Source organism: Dendrobates tinctorius, unplaced genomic scaffold, assembly GCF_039654945.1.
Source record: "Dendrobates tinctorius isolate UK_male_01 unplaced genomic scaffold, ASM3965494v1 ptg000063l, whole genome shotgun sequence".
Classification (NCBI taxonomy): domain Eukaryota; kingdom Metazoa; phylum Chordata; class Amphibia; order Anura; family Dendrobatidae; genus Dendrobates; species Dendrobates tinctorius.
The window spans coordinates 10,753,724-10,776,835 of NW_027361731.1; the positions used below are offsets into that span (position 1 = coordinate 10,753,724).

Genomic DNA, 23,112 nt, shown 5'->3' on the forward strand with positions numbered 1-23,112 from the left:
CAATACTTTTGGCCACAACTGTATAAATATACCGCACAGGTTTCGGCCTATCTTGCAGACAGATCATGATTTGTAAGATATAATTGTCTCATATCCATCATTGTCCTATCAGAGAGGTCCCAACTTACATGAGCAACTGGCGCCGAGCCATCTTACATGAATAAGGACACCACAAGCATCGGGGAATTGGCCTAATAAATTACAAATGGGCTCTTATCCCTGCAATTCTTGCACAATTGCATGAACAACAGCGAAGCCAATATCCGTACATGCTGTAAACGTCCTGCTCCACTCACACGGCTCCGCACACCTCGTACACACGCGGCTCCACTCCAGCACCATAACAACCAGCACAGCAGAGTCCTGCACACGCTGAGGCCCCTGATCATGTGACCCCTGACTCCTCCCCTCCTGTGACCTCATCACAGGTCCTGTGCGCACAGAGCAACCTTGTATGTGGAGTGCGGCTCTGCGGGTGGAGGTCAGTGCTGGGGGCTCCATTATTCTCTATGTGGAGTGCGGCTCTGCGGGTGGAGGTCGGTGCTGGAGGCTCCATTATTCTCTATGTGGAGTGCGGCTCTGTGGGTGGAGGTCGGTGCTGGAGGCTCCATTATTCTCTATGTGGAGTGCGGCTCTGCGGGTGGAGGTCGGTGCTGGAGGCTCCATTATTCTCTATGTGGAGTGCGGCTCTGCGGGTGGAGGTCGGTGCTGGAGGCTCCATTATTCTCTATGTGGAGTGTGGCTCTGCGGGTGGAGGTCGGTGCTGGAGGCTCCATTATTCTCTATGTGGAGTGCGGCTCTGCGGGTGGAGGTCGGTGCTGGAGGCTCCATTATTCTCTATGTGGAGTGCGGCTCTGCGGGTGGAGGTCGGTGCTGGAGGCTCCATTATTCTCTATGTGGAGTGCGGCTCTGCGGGTGGAGGTCGGTGCTGGAGGCTCCATTATTCTCTATGTGGAGTGCGGCTCTGCGGGTGGAGGTCGGTGCTGGAGGCTCCATTATTCTCTATGTGGAGTGCGGCTCTGCGGGTGGAGGTCGGTGCCGGAGACTCCATTATTCTCTATGTGGAGTGCGGCTCTGCGGGTGGAGGTCGGTGCCGGAGACTCCATTATTCTCTATGTGGAGTGCGGATCTGCAGGTGGAGGTCGGTGCTGGAGGCTCCATTATTCTCTATGTGGAGTGCGGCTCTGCGGGTGGAGGTCGGTGCTGGAGGCTCCATTATTCTCTATGTGGAGTGCGGCTCTGCGGGTGGAGGTCGGTGCCGGAGGCTCCATTATTCTCTATGTGGAGTGATGCTCTGCGGGTGGAGGTCGGTGCTGGAGGCTCCATTATTCTCTATGTGGAGTGATGCTCTGCGGGTGTAGGTCAGTGCTGGAGGCTCCATTATTCTCTATGTGGAGTGCGGCTCTGCGGGTGGAGGTCGGTGCTGGAGGCTCCATTATTCTCTATGTGGAGTGTGGCTCTGCGGGTGTAGGTCAGTGCTGGAGGCTCCATTATTCTCTATGTGGAGTGCGGCTCTGCGGGTGGAGGTCGGTGCTGGAGGCTCCATTATTCTCTATGTGGAGTGCGGCTCTGCGGGTGGAGGTTGGTGCCGGAGGCTCCATTATTCTCTATGTGGAGTGCGGCTCTGCGGGTGGAGGTCGGTGCTGGAGGCTCCATTATTCTCTATGTGGAGTGTGGCTCTGCGGGTGGAGGTCAGTGCTGGAGGCTCCATTATTCTCTATGTGGAGTGCGGCTCTGCGGGTGGAGGTCGGTGCTGGAGGCTCCATTATTCTCTATGTGTAGTGCGGCTCTGCGGGTGGAGGTCGGTGCTGGAGGCTCCATTATTCTCTATGTGGAGTGTGGCTCTGCGGGTGGAGGTCGGTGCCGGAGGCTCCATTATTCTCTATGTGTAGTGCGGCTCTGCGGGTGGAGGTCAGTGCTGGAGGCTCCATTATTCTCTATGTGGAGTGCGGCTCTGCGGGTGGAGGTCGGTGCCGGAGGCTCCATTATTCTCTATGTGGAGTGTGGCTCTGCGGGTGGAGGTCAGTGCTGGAGGCTCCATTATTCTCTATGTGGAGTGCGGCTCTGCGGGTGGAGGTCGGTGCCGGAGGCTCCATTATTCTCTATGTGGAGTGCGGCTCTGCGGGTGGAGGTCGGTGCCGGAGGCTCCATTATTCTCTATGTGGAGTGCGGCTCTGCGGGTGGAGGTCAGTGCTGGGGGCTCCATTATTCTCTATGTGGAGTGCGGGTGGAGGTCGGTGCCGGAGGCTCCATTATTCTCTATGTGGAGTGTGGCTCTGCAGGTGGAGGTCGGTGCTGGAGGCTCCATTATTCTCTATGTGGAGTGCGGCTCTGCGGGTGGAGGTAGGTGCCAGAGGCTCCATTATTCTCTATGTGGAGTGCGGCTCTACGGGTGGAGGTCGGTGCCGGAGGCTCCATTATTCTCTATGTGGAGTGCGGCTCTGCGGGTGGAGGTCGGTGCTGGAGGCTCCATTATTCTGTATGTGGAGTGCGGCTCTGCGGGTGGAGGTCGGTGCTGGAGGCTCCATTATTCTCTATGTTGAGTGCGGCTCTGCGGGTGGAGGTCGGTGCTGGAGGCTCCATTATTCTCTATGTGGAGTGCAACTCTGCGGGTGGAGGTAGGTGCCAGAGGCTCCATTATTCTCTATGTGGAGTGCGGCTCTGCGGGTGGAGGTCGGTGCCGGAGGCTCCATTATTCTCTATGTGGAGTGTGACTCTGCGTGTGAAGGTCGGTGCTGGAGGCTCCATTATTCTCTATGTGGAGTGCGGCTCTGCGGGTGGAGGTCGGTGCTGGAGGCTCCATTATTCTCTATGAGGAGTGCGGCTCTGCGGGTGGAGGTCGGTGCTGGAGGCTCCATTATTCTCTATGTGGAGTGTGGCTCTGCGGGTGGAGGTCGGTGCTGGAGGCTCCATTATTCTCTATGAGGAATGCAGCTCTGCGGGTGGAGGTCGGTGCTGGAGACTCCATTATTCTCTATGAGGAATGCGGCTCTGCGGGTGGAGGTCAGTGCTGGAGACTCCATTATTCTCTTTGTGGAGTGCGGGTGGAGGTCGGTGCCGGAGGCTCCATTATTCTCTATGTGGAGTGTGGCTCTGCGGGTGGAGGTCGGTGCTGGAGACTCCATTATTCTCTGTGTGGAGTGTGGCTCTGCGGGTGGAGGTCGGTGCTGGAGACTATTATTCTCTATGTGGAGTGCGGGTGGAGGTCGGTGCCGGAGGCTCCATTATTCTCTATGTGGAGTGTGGCTCCATTTACCAAAAGATATGGAAGACCTTTATCACCTGGAGTGCTCCCAAATGACCTAACCTCCCACACCGACCAAACTTAGCTCAGATTTTGGACTTTCTGCAGGAAGGATTGGAGAAGGGTCTCAAACCTAGCACCCTCAAGGCCCAGGTGGCGGCCCTAAGTTCATATTTTTACCAAACATTAGCCGACCACCGGTGGATCAGAAGATTAATGACAGCAGCATCATGCATATGTCCAAGAACTATGAACCCAGTTCCATCATGGGATCTCAATGTGGTCCTGAAGGAGCTCACACTACCACCATCTGAGCCATTGTCATCAACAGATGTAGACAGACTCGCCTGGAAAACCACCTTCCTGGTAGCAATAAATACAGCCAGGAGAGTGGGCGAGATACAGGCTCTCTCAATCAAAGAGTCCGACATCAAGGTCTTACAGGACCGACTCATTCTACGTTTAGATCCGTCATTTCTTCCAAAGGTCGTCTCGGAGTTTCACAGATCTCAGGAGGTAATTCTTCCCTCCTTCTATCAAGAGCCGACAAATAGGGAAGAACAGTTAATAATCTGGACGTTCGAAGGATTGTACTCCATTATCTTCAAGTAGCGGAATAAATTGGGAAAGACCAGAACTTGTTGGTTCACCTTTCGAGGCCAGAGTATGGGGAAGAAGACTTCCAAATCTACAATCGCCTGCTGGATCAAGAGAGGAATCTTGGAGGCATATCCAGTCCAGAACCTTCCGCCACCAAAAGAGCTTACTGCCCATTCTACCAGAGCAACATCTGTCTCCTGAGCCAAGAAAGCCAGTGCCTCCATAGAGTAAATATGCAGAGCTGCTACCTGGTCCTCGATCCATACATTCTCCAAGCTTTACAGGCTAGACCTGATGTCAGAAGAGGATTTACTCTTGGGTACTGCTCCAGGTGTGCTGTCGTGGGGGGTTACTAGAGAAAATAGAATAAGACTTACCGGTAATTCGGTTTCTAGTAACCCACCAAGACAGCATGAGTAATCCCTCCCTTTGCTTTGTTCACGTTCTTTAGAGAATAAATATAATTTAAAGCATTCCTTCTCATGTGGTCCTTTCCTAATAACACTGAGGGGGAGGATGAGGGAGGGGTTATGTAACCTCTCTGTCATTTCCTGTCCCTATTAGGAAAGGGGTAACATCCTCCAGGTGTGCTGTCGTGGTGGGTTACGAGAAACCAAATTACCATTAAGTCTAATTCTATTTTTTGAAGATCTAATTTTGTGAGAAGCACCTGTAGGTGACATTACTAATATATGGGGACACATAGGTGACATTACTAATATATGGGGACACATAGGTGACATTACTAATATATGGGGACACATAGGTGACATTACTAATATACTTTTTATTTTATTTTTTTCTCTTGAGGTTGAGGCCCAATTCCAGCTATTGCTGTGGGATCTGTGCTTTTCTATCTACACCACTGTGTATAGGATAATAGACTATAATGAAGTAGTTATGTACGTGACGTGACTAACATTGTTCAGTGACTCTGCTTTCTCTATAGTGATGGATATTTCTGGTTGATAAAGCTGATTTTTTTTTTTTTTTCATTTTAAACCATCTTTTAAACCCCTCTGATCAGTGCGATCATACAACATACAAGCCTCTGATGGCTCCGGTGATGCCCTGTACTACTGTAGTGCCGTGTATCATCACTGCCTGTCAGTGTAATACTAACGGCCCCATACACATGAGATAATGTTGGCTGAACGGTCATTTGGCAGACGGCTATCTCTCCCGACTCCCCCATACACACAAATATTCCAGCTTTCCTGTGGTCTGTATGAGAGAGTCGCCTCCAGACTCCTCTAGCGGAGGATTATCTACAGGAAGAACAAACGGATTATCCTCTGAAATTCAGGATGCCAGATCCTTCTCTGCCCTGACATCATCTGTCAGGAGACCCCCAAATACATTATATAGTCGCCCAAACCCCCCGAAATCAGTGCTTTCATGTAACTCTCTCTAATGTATATGGGGACAATAAAATGTAGCTTATTGGACGCTGCCTCTGGCCCGGCCTAATAGATCGTCATACATTGCGGCCCAGGCACCATTATTAAGCAGTGTTGTAACGTGGCACTACTGGGATGGTGCTCAAGTAGGGTCCAAAACCAAATATTGTGGTAAAGATACTTGGCGCTCAACTTTTGAAGATATGAGGTAATTGTAATGCAGTCAGAACTGTAGTACAGTATCCAGACGTTTCGGTCAAACAGTGACCTTCATCAGTGTACTAACAATGGAAAGAAAGAAACAAACGAAATAATCAAATCAAACATAATAAAATAAAACATACCAATAAAGAGCATAAGAAAAAATGTGTCATCTTTTAAGTCAGACGGAGAGTGGTAATCCCTCAAAACTTTTAACAACCCAATAATAGAGAGATAAGCATAGAATAATACTCCATATTTATATCTGGAGGACACATGTTATTCTGCTGTCTGGTGCGGTGTATTAAGGGGAATGAGACCCCGCGTCTCTCTGCATCCTGCTAAACAAATAAGGTGGTGTAAGTGGCAGATTGGTTTTATTAGGAGTGATTATTCTGGGACACCCACCTATGAGGTTATTACTGGCTTCACAGAATTAGGTGACCGCTTGGGTTTTTGTAAAAAGGATGTGGTCTACGATATAATAGAGAGAATTAATGATATGATCTCATTATATGTTTGGTAAGGGATATGACCATACCTTTACGTCAGAGAGGCACTGTGTGCAGTGGGGTACATGTACCTGCACTCTTCTTCCCCCCGTCACTATAGTCACCTACCGATGATGGCTCCTGCTCCCAACTCTCCCCGTGGCTTTCCTGTGTCTGCTGAGATCCTCCTGCAGGGCGCGTGGCAGCAGCTGCTCATTCAGGCAGTTCATCTCTTCAGGACCTTCCATGGTGTGACTAATAGGACCTGCGGTCACGTGACTCGCAGTGCACACTGGGAGTCACGTGACCGCAGGTCCTTTTGGTCACATCATTGGTCCTGTAGCTACAATGAGCTGCCTGAATGAGCAGCAGCTGCGCACACCCTCGCAGGAGGAGGATCTCATCAGACACAGGAAAGCCTTGGGGGAGCTTGGAGCAGGAGCTATCATCAGAAGGTGAGTTAACTCTTTATTATTTTATAATCATAGAATCCTAGAATCGTAGAGTTGGAAGGGACCTCCTGGGCCATCTGGTCCAACCCCCTGCTCAAAGCAGGATTCGCTAAATCATCCCAGTTAGATGTCTGTCCAGCCTCTGTTTGAAGACTTCCATTGAAGGAGAACTCACCACTTCTCGTGGCAGCCTGTTCCACTCATTGATCACTCTAACTGTCAAAAAGTTTTTTCTAATATCTAATCTGTGTCTCCTCCCATTCAGCTTCATCCCATTGCTTCTAGTCTTTCCTTGTGCAAATGAGAATAAAGTTGATCCTTCTACAATGTGACAGCCCTTTAGATATTAGTAGACAGCTATTAAGTCTCCTCTCAGTCTTCTCTTTTGCAAACTAAACATTCCCAAATCCTGCAACCTTTCCTCATAAGACAGGGTTTGCAGACCGGTCACCATTCTGGTCGCTCTTTTCTGAACTTGCTCCAGTTTGTTGATGTCTTTTTTAAAATGTGGTGCCCAAAATTGGACACAATATTCCAGATGAGGTCTGACCAAAGAGGAGTAGAGGGAAATAATTACTTCACGTGATCTAGACTGTATGCTTCTGTTAATACATCCTAGAATTGCATTTGCCTTTTTTGCTGCTGCATCACACTGTTGACTCATATTCAGTCTGTGATCTATTAGTATACCCAAGTCTTTTTCACATGTGCTGTCACTTAGCCCTATTCCTCCCATTCTATATATACTTTTTTCATTTTTATTGCCCAGATGTAGTACTTTGCATTTCTCCCTGTTAAAAACCATTCTGTTAGTTGCTGCCCACTTCTCCAGTTTATTTAAATCTTTTTGAATCCTCTCTCTCTCTTCTCTAGTATTAGCTATCCCTCCTAGCTTTGTGTCATCAGCAAATTTAATCAGTTTACCCTCAATTCCTTCATCTAAATCGTTGATAAAGTTGTTGAACAATACAGGGCCCAGGACAGAGCCCTGTGGTACCCCACTTGAGACATTCTTCCAACTGGATGTGCAGCCATTTACGACCACTCTTTGGGTCCGATCACTAAGCCAGTTATGAATCCACCTAACAGTTGCCTTGTCCATTCCATACTTAGTCATTTTTTCAATAAGGATTGTATGAGAGACTTTGTCAAATGCTTTGCTGAAGTCAAGATATACTATATCTACAGCATTTCCTTGATCCACCCAATCAGTAATACCATCATAGAAGGAAATTAAATTAGTCTGACATGACTTATTAGTTACAAACCCATGCTGACTCTGTTTAATCACTTCATTCTTATCCAGGTATTGACATACATGTTGTTTAATAATTTGTTCAAAGATCTTTCCTGGTATAGAAGTCAGACTCACCGGCCTATAGTTGCCTGGGTCCACCTTCTTCCCCTTTTTGAAGATAGGAACAACATTTGCTCTTCTCCAGTCTTCTGGCACTTCTCCTGTTCTCCAATGTGCTTGCCGGCAGGGGGGAAATAGGGGGATGTGGGCCATGTGTGACAGCAGGGGGGAATATATGGATGGGGGGGCCATGTGTGCCAGCAGGGGGGAATATATAAACGAGGAGCTATGTGTGCCAGCAGGGGGGAATATAGGGACGGGGGGACAATGTGTGCCAGCAGGGGGGAATATAGGGACACGGGGGGGCCTTGTGCGTACCAGCAGGGAGGGATATAGAGAGAGGGAGGCCATGTGCGTGCCAGCAGGGGAGCATATAGAGAGAGGGGGGCCATGTGAGTGCCAGCAGGGGGCATATAGTGCCCGGGGGGGCCCATATCCAGGATGGGATGGGGGGGCTATGTGCCAGCACAATGGGGCAATGTGCCAGGATGAGGGACATATACGATATATGATTTGAAAGACGGACACTGGCATTATAAGACACACCTCCATTTAACATAAAAAAACATTTTTTTCTCTTTTTCTTCACCAAATTTGGGGGTGCGTCTTATAAAGCGAAAAATACTGACGTGTCTGCATTAAAGATGTAGCGCTGGTGTCAGAGGTTCAGAACATACCGGTTTTAGTAGAGTGGGGCCTGATGCGTGGTCTAAAGCGGTATCCGCCGCTTGTTGTGGACCCATGTATGTCAGGATGTGACAGTTATATCAGCGAGGGGCGGGGATAACCCCCATGTAGTATCTATCGCTTAGGGAGGCTAAAACGGAAGTGAGGTAATCCAGAAGCGTCAGTGTGTTCCAATGGGCGGAAGTGCTCAGTTAGTGCGTTGCATGGGTATGGATTTGGCTGTATATGCGTTCCAGAGCTCAATTTGGAAAGTGAGACCGGAGTTTTTTTCCTTACAGAAGGGTGAAAAAATGGGTTACAGGCATGGTCTATTCAGTGGAGGTTTGGCAGTCAAGCACAAGAGGTGGGAAAATATGGAGATGGGGAAATCCAGAGGGAAAAGGCCATGGAACAGGAGATTTTGTTCAATATAAGCGACTCTGTAAGACGGAGGACATGCAGAATTAGTAAATGCAGTGAGCCAGGTTCATCAAAAAGAGGTATAAATCAATACATCCATACCTATAACATCATGACATAGGAATAAAAGAGTATGTATAGTGAAAACATAAATCACTGTACATGGAGACTTTGGGATCAGATCATTTCTGTCCGTTGTGTTTGTGGGAACGAAAAATCTTTTCTAAAAGCCTCAAACTTCTGTGTGTGAATCAGAGCTGAGATCTAACGTGATAGAAGATTACAGTGCGGGGAAGACGGGAAACCTTCATATAGACGGCCGGTGGGGATGGAGTCAGTGATGGACTCTGGACAAATATGTTTCTAGAGCCGTAGTAGAAGATGAAGATGTCGTCCTCATCATGAAGTAGTTATTTCTCCTGTCACGTGTAATGAATATCTCCTGCAGTATTGCTAATGCCGATTCCAGTGTCGGGAAATGAGACGAGAATTAGCGTTATGGAAGATGAGTCTATGAGGAACGTATTCAGCTGCCGACTCCGAGGAAGAAACTGCTTGTTGTCTGTGGCCTAAATATATAGGTTTTATTAGTAGATGTAAAGAAGGAAACTAAATACTGTAAAATAATAAATCTCCTCATATGTTTCCCTTATTATCTCCAGTAATTGTATTACACAGGATTTTATGATGTTACATCGGCTCATCTTCTCATTCAGGTCTCTACAATATTGGATCCTCTCAGTGAAGATCTTCTACATAAGAACATTTTCCTGATTTACCCATCAAGGATGGCAGAGAGGATATTGCACCTCACCCTAAAGATCCTCTTCCGGCTTACTGGAGAGGTGAGAGATCCTGATGAGGTCACATTACATCATTCTTATCTATGGGAATAACAGATGGACAGAACTGGAGAGGTGAGGACTCCGGAAATGTCTGTAGTGAGATTTATTAATGTGTCTCTCCATAACTAGGATTACACAATTGTGAAGAAGACCTCTAGTGAGCGCTGTCAGGACCCTATGTCTGAGGGATGTGTTAGACCCCTGAGCCCAATCACGGGGCCTCCACCTCACCCCCTGATACATGAGGACATCAATGACCAGAAGATCCTAGAACTTGTCTACAAGATGATTGAGCTGCTGACTGGAGAGGTGACACTGCTGGGAATGCTGGGACATTACACAGTAACGCTATGAGGGGATCGGGGGGATGACGGTATCATTGTATGTGTCAGGTTCCTATAAGGTGTCAGGATGTCGCCGTCTATTTCTCCATGGAGGAGTGGGAGTATTTAGAAGGACACAAAGATCTGTACAAAGACGTTATGATGAAGTTTCCCCAGCCCCTCACATCACCAGGTAATAGGACTAAATACACACGGCCTATAATTATCTGTGTGTAAAGAATGAATTCAGTGCTTGTATGTGTTTCCTCCAGATCTATCCAGTAAGAGGACAACACCAGAGAGATGTCCCCGTCCTCTTCTTCTACAGGACTGTAAACAAGATCCCAATGTTCCTCAGGATCATCAGGTAGATGGAGAGAAGGTGTCATGAGATCTCCCCTATGATGTGTAGACGGCTGTGAAGGTCTTGTGCTCAGTCTTGTTTTATCCACCAGTGTTATATGTTTCATACTTGTGTTATGAGAACGGTGGAGATGGCAGGATTAGAGCTGATCATAGATGGGACTTCTCTATCTGTCTGTGACTTTTATAATATTTGTTTCAGGGTGAAGATCTGATCCATATTAATACTACAGAGACATATGTGAGAGGTGATGAGCGGTGTAAAGAGGAGATTCCTACATATGACTACCCAGGTGAGTGGTAACCACTAAATGCTGAGACGTCACAGATTCTTCTCAGTCACCGGCTGTGGCTGCTTTGTCGGTGGTGTAGTCCGGCCGTATCACAATCGTGTGATCACCATTTTGCCTCCAGAACACAACGTTCTCCTCCACCCAAAACTGTTCAAATGACTGTGGTCATTGAAAGCCCTTTTCTAGAGAACATAATACCTGGAGGAGCCATCTATCTCCTGGGATTAGAAGACGGTGACCGTTACCTGCCCAGGTCTGTAAACTACAAAGCCAAATGACAGCGTACATAGAATGTGCTAATAACTTAGAAAATCCCTTGAAGAAAAATATTATAATGAGCCTGTAAGAGAAAGCGGAGGGTAATGATGCTGTTGGCTTCCTAGATCCCTGATCTCTTATTGGATGAATCTCCCTTCTCTCCCTTCTGTGCTGCTGAATGTGCTCATATGGTCCCTACAAGACCAGGTCCAGTCTTTCTGGCCAAACTTCACTTTTATGATCGGCAACATTAAATGTGCAGTGAGGCCAAGTGTGAATTTCTGTACAATAACAACAGAGTTTCCCTTTATCCTGACTTTTCAATTTGTATTAAAACTAACTAATTTTAAGGGGGATTGTGATAAACTACAGGACAAACATTACACCTGTGCCATGATATATCTCTAAACTGTGCGAGGCTGATGGCTGTAATATACATTTATTCACGCCTGCAGGAGATGTGTAGGCATGGCTCCTGCCCTGGTTTCACATCACTCCACATCATAAATGACATTCTGTTTTCAATCCTAAGGAATTCAGATTACTGCACAATCTCTCCTGAAATGGGGAGCAATGTTATTTTCTCTAATCTTCTCGTCAGGACTCATAGTAGCTCCAATGGTCCACCATTAATGAATACAACTCCGGTTTACTGTTGGAGTTCTCCCCTCATAGATACGTTGTTGTTGGGGATGTGACTTTTTCTTTATTCTGTGTATTTTTTGCCTGTTCATTCTGTATGATAGTTTGATTTTGGTGGGATTTTCCTGCCTCACTTATGTGAGTCTGTAACTCCCTGATAGTTTAAAAAAAAAAAAAAAATCTCTCCATCGCCTCTTCCAAATGCCTAAGATCTAAATTTTAAGTGAACCTGTCAGCAGGATTGTACACAGTAACCTACAGACACTGTCAGGTCGGTGCCGTTATACTGATTACAATGATACCTGGTGATGAAATCCGTCTTGTGGTTGTTGTTTAATCTGTATTTGTAGTTTTCAGTTAATGAAATTCTTGTGCTTTGGGGCGGGGCTGTGGGCGGGGCTTTGTGGTGCTCTGATTACATATTCATCTGTATTGGCTTATGACAGATCACTGATCCCTCAGTGACCTGCTCCCGATTTTTACATAATGCATATAATAGTGTTGATATTATTGTTGATCATCTACCTCATACTTATAGATGCTACTGCGCAGGCGCCGCCATCGCCGGTGACATTTTGCTGGATGTAATTGTTTTTCTAGGCCTCACAATAGCCACAATATTATAGGCATTATCAACAATTATATCAACACTATTATATGTATTATATAAAAATGGGGGCAGGTCATTGAGGGATCACTGACCTGTCATAAGCCAATACAGATGCATATGTAATCAGAGCACCACATAAAGCCCCGCCCACAGACCCACCGCAAAGCACAAGAATGTCATTAACTGAAAACTACAAATACAGATTAAACAACAACCACAAGACTGATTTCATCACCAGGTATCATTGTAATCAGTATAACGGCGCCGACCTGACAGTGTCTGTAGGTTACTGTGCACAATCCTGCTGACAGGTTCCCTTTAAAGCCCCCGTCTCACATAGCGAGATCGCTAGCGCATCACCGATTTTGTGACGCAACAGCGATCTCGCCTGCGATCTTGTTACGTGTGACACATAGCAGCGATCGGGACCCTGCTGCGACGTCGCTGATCATGCTCAAATGTCCTGGGCCATTTTTTGATCGCTGGAGTCCTGCTGGCCAGCATGCATCGCTGTGTTTGGCAGGGACAATGACCTCAATACTACAGGTCTGAGAGACAGGGTCCCAACGACCGTCGTATCGTTCAGCATCGTTGCTGTTGAGATCTAACTGTTTGACATCTCACCAGCGACCTCGTAGTGACGCACCAGCAATCCCTACCAGGTCGCATCGTTGTCGGGATTGCTGGTGGGTTGCCAAGTGTGACGGTACCCTAAGACATCTCATCTCTGCACTATTATACACAGTTCTCTTTAAATGCCCAATATTTCGTCTTGAAACTCATCTGACTGAAAATATTGGAGCTTACGATAGTATAGGTTGTGAAGTCACCGAGACCCATACTCTAATTACCCCAGAGAGGTCTCATCACTAGTTACTCATTTATTACTGATGACGACTGTGGAGTTTTGATCATTTCCGTAGGTAAATTGTCTCTTCAGAGAGGAAGAGGACTAGAACTCTAGTGCCACCTATTGGAAGTAGCAATCCCAAAAGTCAATGTCGACCCTTTAACGAGCCTTGTTACATGACTTAGAATAAAAGCCAAACCAGAATCTAGTCCTCTTCCTCTCTGAAGAGACAATTTGCATATTTCCCAGAGGAGCATTGCGGCTTTAAGTCTCCTCATCACGGCATGCTTAGCATGTCAATCTCGCAAGGAGAAATGATACTTCTTGGATATCATTTCAGTAAATGTGTTATTGTCTATAGTCACAGTTTTCGACTACAGTAGTTAGTGTCCAAAATACTCTGATTTATCCTCTTCCTGCAGCCAGTTTTGTGTTCCTAATCAGGCCCCATTTTTAAGATCTGACATGTGTCACTTTATGTGGTGATAACTTTGGAATTCTTCACAAAGGATAATAGAAAACAAATGGATCTTACAGATTATTTTCCAGCTTTGCACAATACTCTGTATATGGTTGTAAACTACTGTCTAAGTCAGTGGTCCCCAACCTTTCTGACCTTGAGAGCCACATTCAGCTTAGACAGAGGGTCACGAGCCACATTCAGCACAGAGAGGGTCGCGAGCCACATCCAGCTCCCACCCCTTCAAAGTAGTGTCAACCAAAGCCCCCATTACAGGTATAATCAAAGCTTTTCCACTGAAATCACTCCAAAGCACTATACTGAGATCCAGGGGTTCCCACAATACCTCCATTCAGTATTCTCCCATCAAGGACTCCCAGCACACTGTCACATCCAGCTTTGAGCACCTCCTCTAACAGGTAGTACCATCCTCCAGCGTGCCATACCTAAAACATCTCTAAACTCCTAAGACCAATAAATGTGCACCCAGATCTGCTCTTCTGTGCTGGGCTACACAAAATTCACCATTTTGAGATGTACTCTTCATACCTGTTTACTAGACCTGGACCTAATGCACCAAGCTGGCAGACAGTCGCGAGCCACAATTCATGGGACCGCGAGCCACATGTGGCTCCCGAGCTACAGGTTGGGGACCCCTGGTCTAAGCACATGGCAGTGTTCAGAAGGGAAGGAGCGCCATTTAGCTACTTGATTGCAGATCTTGCTGGAATAGTTTGCAGACACAATGTATTGGGAGCACTGTTCGTGGTCACCTGGCAGCTCAATAGATGTCCACCATGAACATGCTTGGCACGATCTTCTCTGCTTTCCATATCCCAAGGATTGCCTTGCTCATCGCCCTTTAACACCCTTACATGGATCTAGACCTACACAGGGACCCCTAGGCTTGTACCATGGTGTTACCTGCTATTCTGTGGTATTAGATGGCAAGAAGAATAGTCAGGTAGCTGAGCCAGAACCAGAAGGACAGAATCAGAAGACACAAGAGTAGTCAGTAAACGGGCCACAGTCACAGCAGAAAACAAAAGCCGCGAGCTGAGCACAGAGGACTGAACCAGAGGAGAACAGTGCTGTATCTGGCAGATTCCGGCCATATGCTTTGAGCTTTAGTAGGGTGTGGTCCTTTCCAATCGGCTGAAGTAGGGAGCAGATTACTCCAGCTGGACACCAGGAACAGATCCCAGATGAGATTGGACACACCATATGCAGAAGCCCTAATATAACCAAATTACAGAAAACCAGAACAGTCAAAATAAAGTGATTCCATTTTATAAATTAATTCACTGAGGGTAATAATCTATAGGAGGAGTGAATATTTTAACTCCACAGCCACTTTCTGGAAATTAACACGCAGTGGATCTTGGAGAGTGAAAATTGCACATTTGCCATTTTATTACACAACACATAGTGCCCAGATTGTGCTCCAGGAGACACACACCATAAATTACCGTATATACTCGTGTATAAGCCGAGATTTTCAGCGGTCACGTGGTATGGCTCATTAAACTCATGAATATGCACATATACATCAGTTTAATGAGCGGAACCACGTGACCGCTGAAAGCAGGAAGTGCAGCAGCATGGGGGCTGCAGAGACCTGTGCCAGGAGGGGGTGAGTATGACGGCGGAGCCATAATCACCTGTCCTCAGTTGCACCGCTGCGCGTCGCTCTGCTGCCTTGCATCCTCTGGCAGTGATATTCAGGTCAGAGGGCGCAATCACGTAGTTAGTACGCGCCCTCTGCCTGAACAGTCACTGCAGAGCCGGCAATGCTAATGAGCAGTGGCAGCGACGGAGGTGAGTATAGAGGTTTTTTTTTTTTTTTTTTTTTTAATTGAGGCAGCAGCAGCATAATGACTGGATTACCTTACGCTACCTGTGCAATATGAGAGTGCATTGGGGCCACTCACTGTGCAGCATTATAAGGGGCCACTCACTGTGCAGCATTATAAGTGGCCACACACTGCAGTATTATACAAGCCACACACTGTGCAGCATTATACGGGGCCACTCACTGTGCAGCATTATACGGGGCCACTCACTGTGCAGCATTATACGGGGCCACTCACTGTGCAGCATTATACGGGGCCACTCACTGTGCAGCATTATACGGGGCCACTCACTGTGCAGCATTATAAGTGGCCACACACTGCAGTATTATACAAGCCACACACTGTGCAGCATTATACGGGGCCACTCACTGTGCAGCATTATACGGGGCCACTCACTGTGCAGCATTATACGGGGCCACTCACTGTGCAGCATTATACGGGGCCACTCACTGTGCAGCATTATAAGTGGCCACACACTGCAGTATTATACAAGCCACACACTGTGCAGCATTATACGGGGCCGCTCACTGTGCAGTATTTTACGGGCCACTCACTGTGCAGCATTATAAGGGGCCACTCACTGTGCAGCATTATAAGGGGCCACTCACTGTGCAGCATTATAAGGGGCCACTCACTGTGCAGCATTATAAGGGGCCACTCACTGTGCAGCATTATAAGGGGCCACTCACTGTGCAGCATTATAAGGGGCCACACACTGCATTATTATACAAGCCACACACTGTGCAGCATTATACGGGGCCGCTCACTGTGCAGTATTTTACGGGCCACTCACTGTGCAGCATTATAAGGAGCCACTTACTGTGCAGCATTATAAGGGGCCACTCACTGTGCAGCATTATAAGGAGCCACTTACTGTGCAGCATTATAAGGGGCCACTCACTGTGCAGCATTATATTATTCGTATCTATTTTTATTTTTGAAATTTACCAGTAGCTTCAGCATTTTCCACCCTAGGCTTATATGCGAGTCAATAAGTTTTCCCAGTTTTTTGTGACAAAATTGGGGGGTGTCGGCTTATACACGGGTCGGCTTATACACAAGTATATACGGTAAGTGGATTCTTCTCACTATAATATTGCTAAATACAGGGATCCTAAATGTTGTTTGAGCACACTGCAAGACTCAGACTTGAGAGCAGATTTTGCTGGATTGGTTTATAGAAACCTTGTTGCTTTTTAACAGCCTTTCAGCCGCTAATAGTGTGGGAACCTCTGTTTTTCCATTGACAGATGATGGACCTGAGTGGGGACTTGTTTTTGTGAGATGATAATTGGTGTTATTTTCGCCTACATAACATTGATTGGTTTCTTTTTATTCGATGTTTGGGAGGCAGAATGAACAAACAGTTGAACACCACACACTACTGGTTCATCCGACAAGGTTTTCTATTAGGCCGGAGTCACACTGGCGAGGAATACGGGAGAGTGAGAGGCGCTAAAAGCACGCATTAGACACGGACAAATGATTCTCTATGGGGTCACTCGCACCAGCCGTATATTTCTCCTCCGTATCCTCCGCTCCGTGCCACTCGCAGCATGCTGCGATTGTCAGCGTACTACGCCCGTAGTACGCCAATGCAAGTCTATGGGTGCGCAAAAAATACGCATTACACACGGACCACACGTGTGACCTGCGAGCAATACGCAGGTCTTTTGGCTGGTGAACAGGAAATGGGCCAATCCATCATCAGGAAGCCTAGACATGCAAATGAGGTCAAAAAGCGCTCCAGACATCCAGGAAGTCAGCCTCCACGGAGTACAGCAGCATCATGGCGTCCACATATATTAATGTAGAGATGCTAATTGTGCTGGTGCAGGAGCGTCCAGAAATATGGGACCCACGCGACGCAAACTATGCGAACCGCACAAGAAAGGAGGCGTCATGGAGGCGCATCTGTCGCCAGATGTACCATGACTTTGGTGACAGACCACGTGATGAGCAGCATAAAATTCGTAAGTGCAACCATAAAAATATAATTAACGTTAGCGCGCGCTATAAAATGACTCTACAATCAGCCCCCCCCCCTTCCTGTGCATGTACTTTTATTAGCCTCATGAGGCCGTTACATTAGGATGTGACACGTGGCTTCACACAGCCATAATTAGGGGTTAGGCCACAAGCTCCTCATCCTCCTAGCCACTAAAATTAGTTTCAGGGGAGCTAATGAGACCCTGGGTATCGGCACAATTACATATGCCACCATGGGTAGAACGCACACCCTATAAGGCCCCATGCCTAGACTACTGTTTGAAAATGTGACCTCTCAAATATGTGATTTTGACAATCTTTCCTGTCACATTGCAGTGGAAGATGTGATGAAACGGTGGAGAAGCATCCGGGACCAGTACCGCCGGGAACGCCAGCAGAGGTCCAGGAGTGGGGATGCTGGCCATGTCAAGCGCAAATATATATACTTTGACCGGCTGAACTTCCTCGCCCCAATTCTGGCTCTGAGACCGTAAGTACATACCTCACACCACATGACACAAAAACATTACACAAATACTTTACAGGGACAAAAATATTGATGTATTTTTGCCTCTGTTCTATTTCATAACAGAACTCAATCCAACCTTACGGATCGAGGAACGGCCTCAGAGGCAGAGCCCATTATAGATCCTGTAGGGGATGAGGTGGCTGGCCCATCTTCTCCCCCTACAAGAAGGATGGCTGAAGAGGAGGCTTCACCAGAACACACAATGGCTGGCCTACACAACACACCACCAGGACGGTCTGCAGCTGCAACCTCACCCATCCTGGAAGAGATGGTCAACTTGTGCTGCAGCCCAACTGCCCAGATCAGGCCCTCCCCACAGGCTGCTCTAGCAACAAGGCGAATAAGAAGAAGGCGCCAGGTCACCATTCAAGAGAGCAGGACCAATGTGGACACTGGGGTGCTGAATTACTTGTCCAGAGTCACTACAGATGATGGTGAGGAGGCCTATGCACGTAGCCTCACCCTTTATCTCCGTGCCCTTACCCGTGAGGTCAGGCTCCGTATTAGGGGGTGTATTCAGATCCTGCTTGATGCAAGCACCCCCCCCAATACCCCATATGAGGTGTTTGAATTTCTGGAGAGGTGGCAGCTCTCACCAAGAAATTTAATGCGCATGAGACCATCCACACAGATGCTTTCTCAAGCAGGGTCTGAGCAGCCCCTAATACGTGGGCCAACACCTCAACCCCTTCCTCCCCCTACCCATCCTTCTATTCCGCAGCCCCAAATGTCTTCATCAAGCCAACCCCACCAATATGGCCACTTGTACCCACCCAGTGTTGAAGGCTGGTCCCAACCTGGTTGGGGACGATCTGGCTATCTTGGTGGGTATGAGCCACGGGCCTACCAGAGCCAACAAGAAGCCCCTCACCATCATCATTATTACTCTGGCCAGTATCACCAACAGGCCCAGGAGGCTGGACAACAACAGCATCATGGGCAACAGTATGGCCCCACACAGGGCGATCTTGGCCACAATGTCCAGCAGCACCCACAGGCTGTTCCTCCCCGTTCCCCTTCCCCTACATATGAGGATTTATGAATCAAAACTTTGGAGATGTCCAGTAACAGATAACTGGTGCTTCTAATCTAGACAAGAAAACAGGTGTTCTCCTTCACCAACATTTAGAACATAATTTAACACTCACATTTTTAAACAATGTTTTCCAAACATATGAAACAATCCATCATGACAGGCAACGCTACCTCACGCCTTTCACACAGATATTACATGTGTGTATAAAAGAGAAGATTTAAATGCGCTATACTGTTACCTGAAAGGATGAAAATACACTAATCACTTGCTAATGCATAGGAAAGGCGTGCTTGCCTTTAGTTAAGTAGTCAACTTTGTTATTAGCATTGTCTAGTAAAGCAATTTGAGGCGACCAGCATTCACAATATCACGCTCTCTCTATGTCTTAACAAGTGAGTTTTGTATTTTCATCCTTTCCAGTATAGCATGCTTAAATATTGTCTGTTCTACAGACAGGTAATATCTGTGTGAAAGATGTGAGGTAGCCTTGCCTGTCATGGTGGAATCTTTCTATGATTGGATAACATTATGAGGAAATGTGAGTGTTATCTTATTGACTTTATTTTGGTGATGGAGCTCACCCTTTGTTGCCTAATCAAGGTTAATGTAGGCATGCAGCAATGTTGTTATTGCATAATGGTTGTTGCAGTTTTTTTCTGTAATGTTAATGTTACACCGAGTTAAAGAAGGCCCAAAGGGTCATTTTGGCCATTGCCAAATTTGTGTTATGGCAAAATTATGTTTGCCTTTAAGCAAAACAAAAAAAAAAGGCAAAACTAAAAATTTGTCTACTCTAGTTAACGTCTCTGTGTGATTTCTCACTATCCCTCACAACATACTAACAGACACCAACCAATGCAAAGAAACAGTCATAGAATCATAAGGGCTTGAGTAATATATATTTTGACACACTTAAAGCAACAAATTAGAACATAGACACAGCATGCTCTTGCCAAGAAGTTGCCCCCACAGGTGAGATAAAGTAATTAGTGAAAATATCACGCACTTTGAGGCCAGAGAGCGGTCTATGTTGAGGGATGATAGGTGGTCTCACCCTGCGCACATTGTCCGGCCTACGCACAACACCATCAGAGGAGGAACAATCATGTATCCTGGTGAAGTTATGCAGAACAACACAGGCTTTCACAACTTCATTCACATTTTGCTCACTCAACTGAATGGCAGACTGGAGTACCCGCCATTTTGCACAAAGAATCCCAAAGGAACACTCCACCAGTCGCCTAGCACGTGATAGGCGCAAGTTAAAAATTCTGCGCCTGTGGTCAAGGTTGCGCCGGGGATATGGCCTCATGACATTACGTGATAACTGAAAGGCCTCATCTGCCACAAGGACATAAGGGACTGATTGTTCGGGGGAGCCTGGTAGCTGGCGTGGTGGTGGGAGATCCAACTGGTTGGTGCGTAGCCGCCGACCCATTATGGAAGTATTGAAGACTCTAGAGTCTCCCATCCTTCCATAGGCCCCAATGTCAACAATTATAAACTTGTATTGAGGGTCTACCAGAGCCAACAATACAACAGAAAAGTATTGCTTATAATTGAAGAATTGGGAGCCTGAGTTCGGCGGCTTACGCACCCTGATATGTTTGCCATCCAGGGCCCCAATACAATTTGGAAACTGGCAGTCCTCCTCAAAGTCCCTTGAAATCCTTAACCAGTCTTCCATCCTGGGCTCGGGTAGGACCACCTGATGGAGTTTTGTCCAGATTTCTGCACATGTAGACCTCACTATGCCTGAAATGGTTGACTTTCCAATGAGAAACTCATGGTGGAGGGCGGCATAAGACAGGCCAGTGGACAGGAAGCTGTAGAACAACAGAAATAGTACAGGTTAGAATGGGTAAAGTAAAAAAAAATCAGTTACATGCCGACCAAACTTGGTAGGGAACGATAGAGAAGAACACACACATATTTGGTGGCACAATGACTAAGTGATATGCAGTACATATTAGATGTAACATTCTGCTGTGTCAGGTGAAACATATTTTGAGGAAGATGAGGGCATTAAACTTTGTCCAAGAAGGCCAAAGAACATAAATTAACACACACATTATGAACATAGAGAATGTGGTCGTGGAGTACATACCGTATTGTGAGTAGAAGTCGCTCCTCTGCAGATATGGCTTGGCGCATCCTAGTGTCCTGAAAGGTGATCCCAGTGTGCACTGTCTCCACGAGGCGATCAAATGTGGAAATGCTCATTCGACAGTACTGGTAAAATTTTTCCGGATGCTCCCGCAGAGACGAATAGAGGCGGTGAAAATGACCTCTTGTGAGTCGTTGCCTCAAAAGTGGATGTACACACATGCGTCTCCTCCTCTGCGGATCCACTATCACAGGATATGGTTGGCCAAAGCACCGTGACAAAAGCCAGGTAAAGAGAACCTGCTCGGTTGTATTGAATGTCAGACCCTCGGCCATGCTGCACAAAGAACACCAACACACCTCGTGAAAGCAAGGTGAGAAATGTACAGAATGTAGGCAGCCACCTGTTTCTGAGTGTCTAAATAGGGTGCAGGCTAATGATTTAAATTGTTTGCAGGCCTCAAAACCGTTAAATGTCCATTTTGCAAGGCTGCGAGAAAATCTCGCCATACGGATGCCACACGGATTACATACGGATGCACACATGCGCAAAATACGCGACCACACCTTGCTTACGGATGACCTACGGAGCACTGTTTAGGGGTCATTGATCCGTATTACGCATGTAAAATACGGAGCGTATTTTGCGCAGGTTAGTGTGACTCCAGCCTTAGACTGTGAACTGTCATTGTCTTAGTAAATAAAGTTTTTTACATAGCTTGCCATTTTTATGGATAGTTTAAGTAGAGATGTTCAAAAATATAAAATTCATGGATATTTTATTAAAAAGAAAATAATTGTTTTTGTCTTGGCAGATGACTGTACCAGGAGATCAGAGGGACAGCTGATATCTTCAATTTTTAAATCAGACTATCTTGAGATCCTACAAGATACAACTGGAGTGATTGCTGTTACTCCAGATATATCATCATCCATTCACAGCAAAGATCTATCATCTGATCCTATGGAACAGGTCCCATCTTCTGATTCATTACCGACTACTAAGGAAAATCAAAGTCACAAAAGAGGCATTAAAAAAGAAACTGCTCCTAAAGCAAAGAAGTCCTATTCATGTTCAGAATGTGGGAAATGTTTTAACTGGAAAGGGAATCTTCTTGCACACCAAAAAACTCACACAGGGGAGAAGCCTTTTTCCTGTTCAGAATGTGGGAAATGTTTTAACAAGAAATTCAATCTTGTTATGCACCAGGGAATTCACACAGGGGAGAAGCCTTTTTCTTGTTCAGAATGTGGGAAATGTTTTAACCAGAAATCATATCTTGCTAATCACCAGAAAAATCACACAGGGAAGAAGTCATTTTCCTGTTCAGAATGTGGGAAATATTTTGCACATAGATCAGTTTTTGTTACCCACCAGAGAATTCACACAGGAGAGAAGCCTTTTTCCTGTTCAGAATGTGGGAAATGTTATATCCAGAAAAAGAATCTTCTTCTACACCAAATGACTCACACAGGGGAGAAGCCTTTTTCCTGTTCAGAATGTGGGAAATGTTATATCCAGAAAGGGAGTCTTGTTACACACCAATTGACTCACACAGGAGAGAAGCCTTTTTCCTGTTCAGAATGTGGGAAATGTTTTATCCAGAAAAAGAATCTTGTTGCACACCAAATAACTCACACAGGGGAGAAGCCTTTTTCCTGTTCAGAATGTGGGAAATGTTATACATCGAAATCAGCTGTTAATAAACATCAGAAATGTCACATAGGGGAGAAGCCTTGAAAAGAGAAACTTGTAAATAACTCATGAAAGAATAAAGTTATGTTAAAACCAAGCACACAATTGTTTTTCTTGTAAAATTCTCAATAAGTTTGTTTCTCTTTACATTTCAGAGGGGACTTGTACAGACGATAGACATTACAGCATAACAATAACCACATAGATCATACCAGATACCAAGAGGAATGAGGGCCCTGCTCGCAAGCTTACAATCTATGAAAAATAAAGTTGGATCCAAAATGGCCAACTTCAATATGGCCACCATGGTCACCACCCTACTTGAAAATTTTTCCCCCTCCCATGTACTAATGTGCCACAAACAGGAATTTGGTATCACCAACCATTCCCATTTTATTTAGGTGTATCCATATACATGGCCCACCCTG

General features: G+C 46.3%; 2 protein-coding genes across 3 annotated transcripts in view; one reads left to right on the forward strand and one right to left on the reverse strand.

The window, feature by feature from the left end:
* The window catches only part of LOC141094244 (uncharacterized), a 101,632-nt gene extending 101,313 nt beyond the window's left edge, over positions 1-319 (reverse strand). Inside the window, exon 1 of the mRNA XM_073580063.1 lies at positions 297-319. The gene's annotated coding sequence lies outside the window, so the exon portion shown is untranslated. The remainder of the gene's footprint in view (positions 1-296) is intronic.
* A 28-nt stretch (positions 320-347) lies between these two features.
* On the forward strand, positions 348-22,781 carry LOC141094279 (oocyte zinc finger protein XlCOF8.4-like). 2 transcript variants are annotated; one of them, XM_073580115.1, is made up of 8 exons: positions 348-481; positions 9,548-9,676; positions 9,806-9,985; positions 10,069-10,192; positions 10,272-10,366; positions 10,565-10,655; positions 17,654-17,807; positions 17,910-18,991. In XM_073580115.1, the coding sequence occupies exons 1-8, from the start codon at positions 455-457 to the stop codon at positions 18,886-18,888; spliced, it is 1,779 nt and encodes a 592-aa protein (XP_073436216.1). In that variant the 5' UTR covers positions 348-454; the 3' UTR covers positions 18,889-18,991. The 2 variants fall into 2 exon arrangements, with proteins under 2 accessions (XP_073436216.1, XP_073436217.1); XM_073580116.1 differs by lacking the exons at positions 348-481; positions 17,654-17,807; positions 17,910-18,991 and adding exons at positions 550-591; positions 21,804-22,781.
* Positions 22,782-23,112: the final 331 nt, after the last annotated feature.

Coding starts and splice junctions, on each gene's coding strand:
- LOC141094279 (XM_073580115.1), top strand. CDS start 455: ATGTGGAGTGCGGCTCTGCGGGTGGAG. Junction 10,193..10,271: donor CCAGCCCCTCACATCACCAG/GTAATAGGACTA, acceptor TGTTTCCTCCAG/ATCTATCCAGTAAGAGGACA. Junction 10,367..10,564: donor ATGTTCCTCAGGATCATCAG/GTAGATGGAGAG, acceptor TATTTGTTTCAG/GGTGAAGATCTGATCCATAT.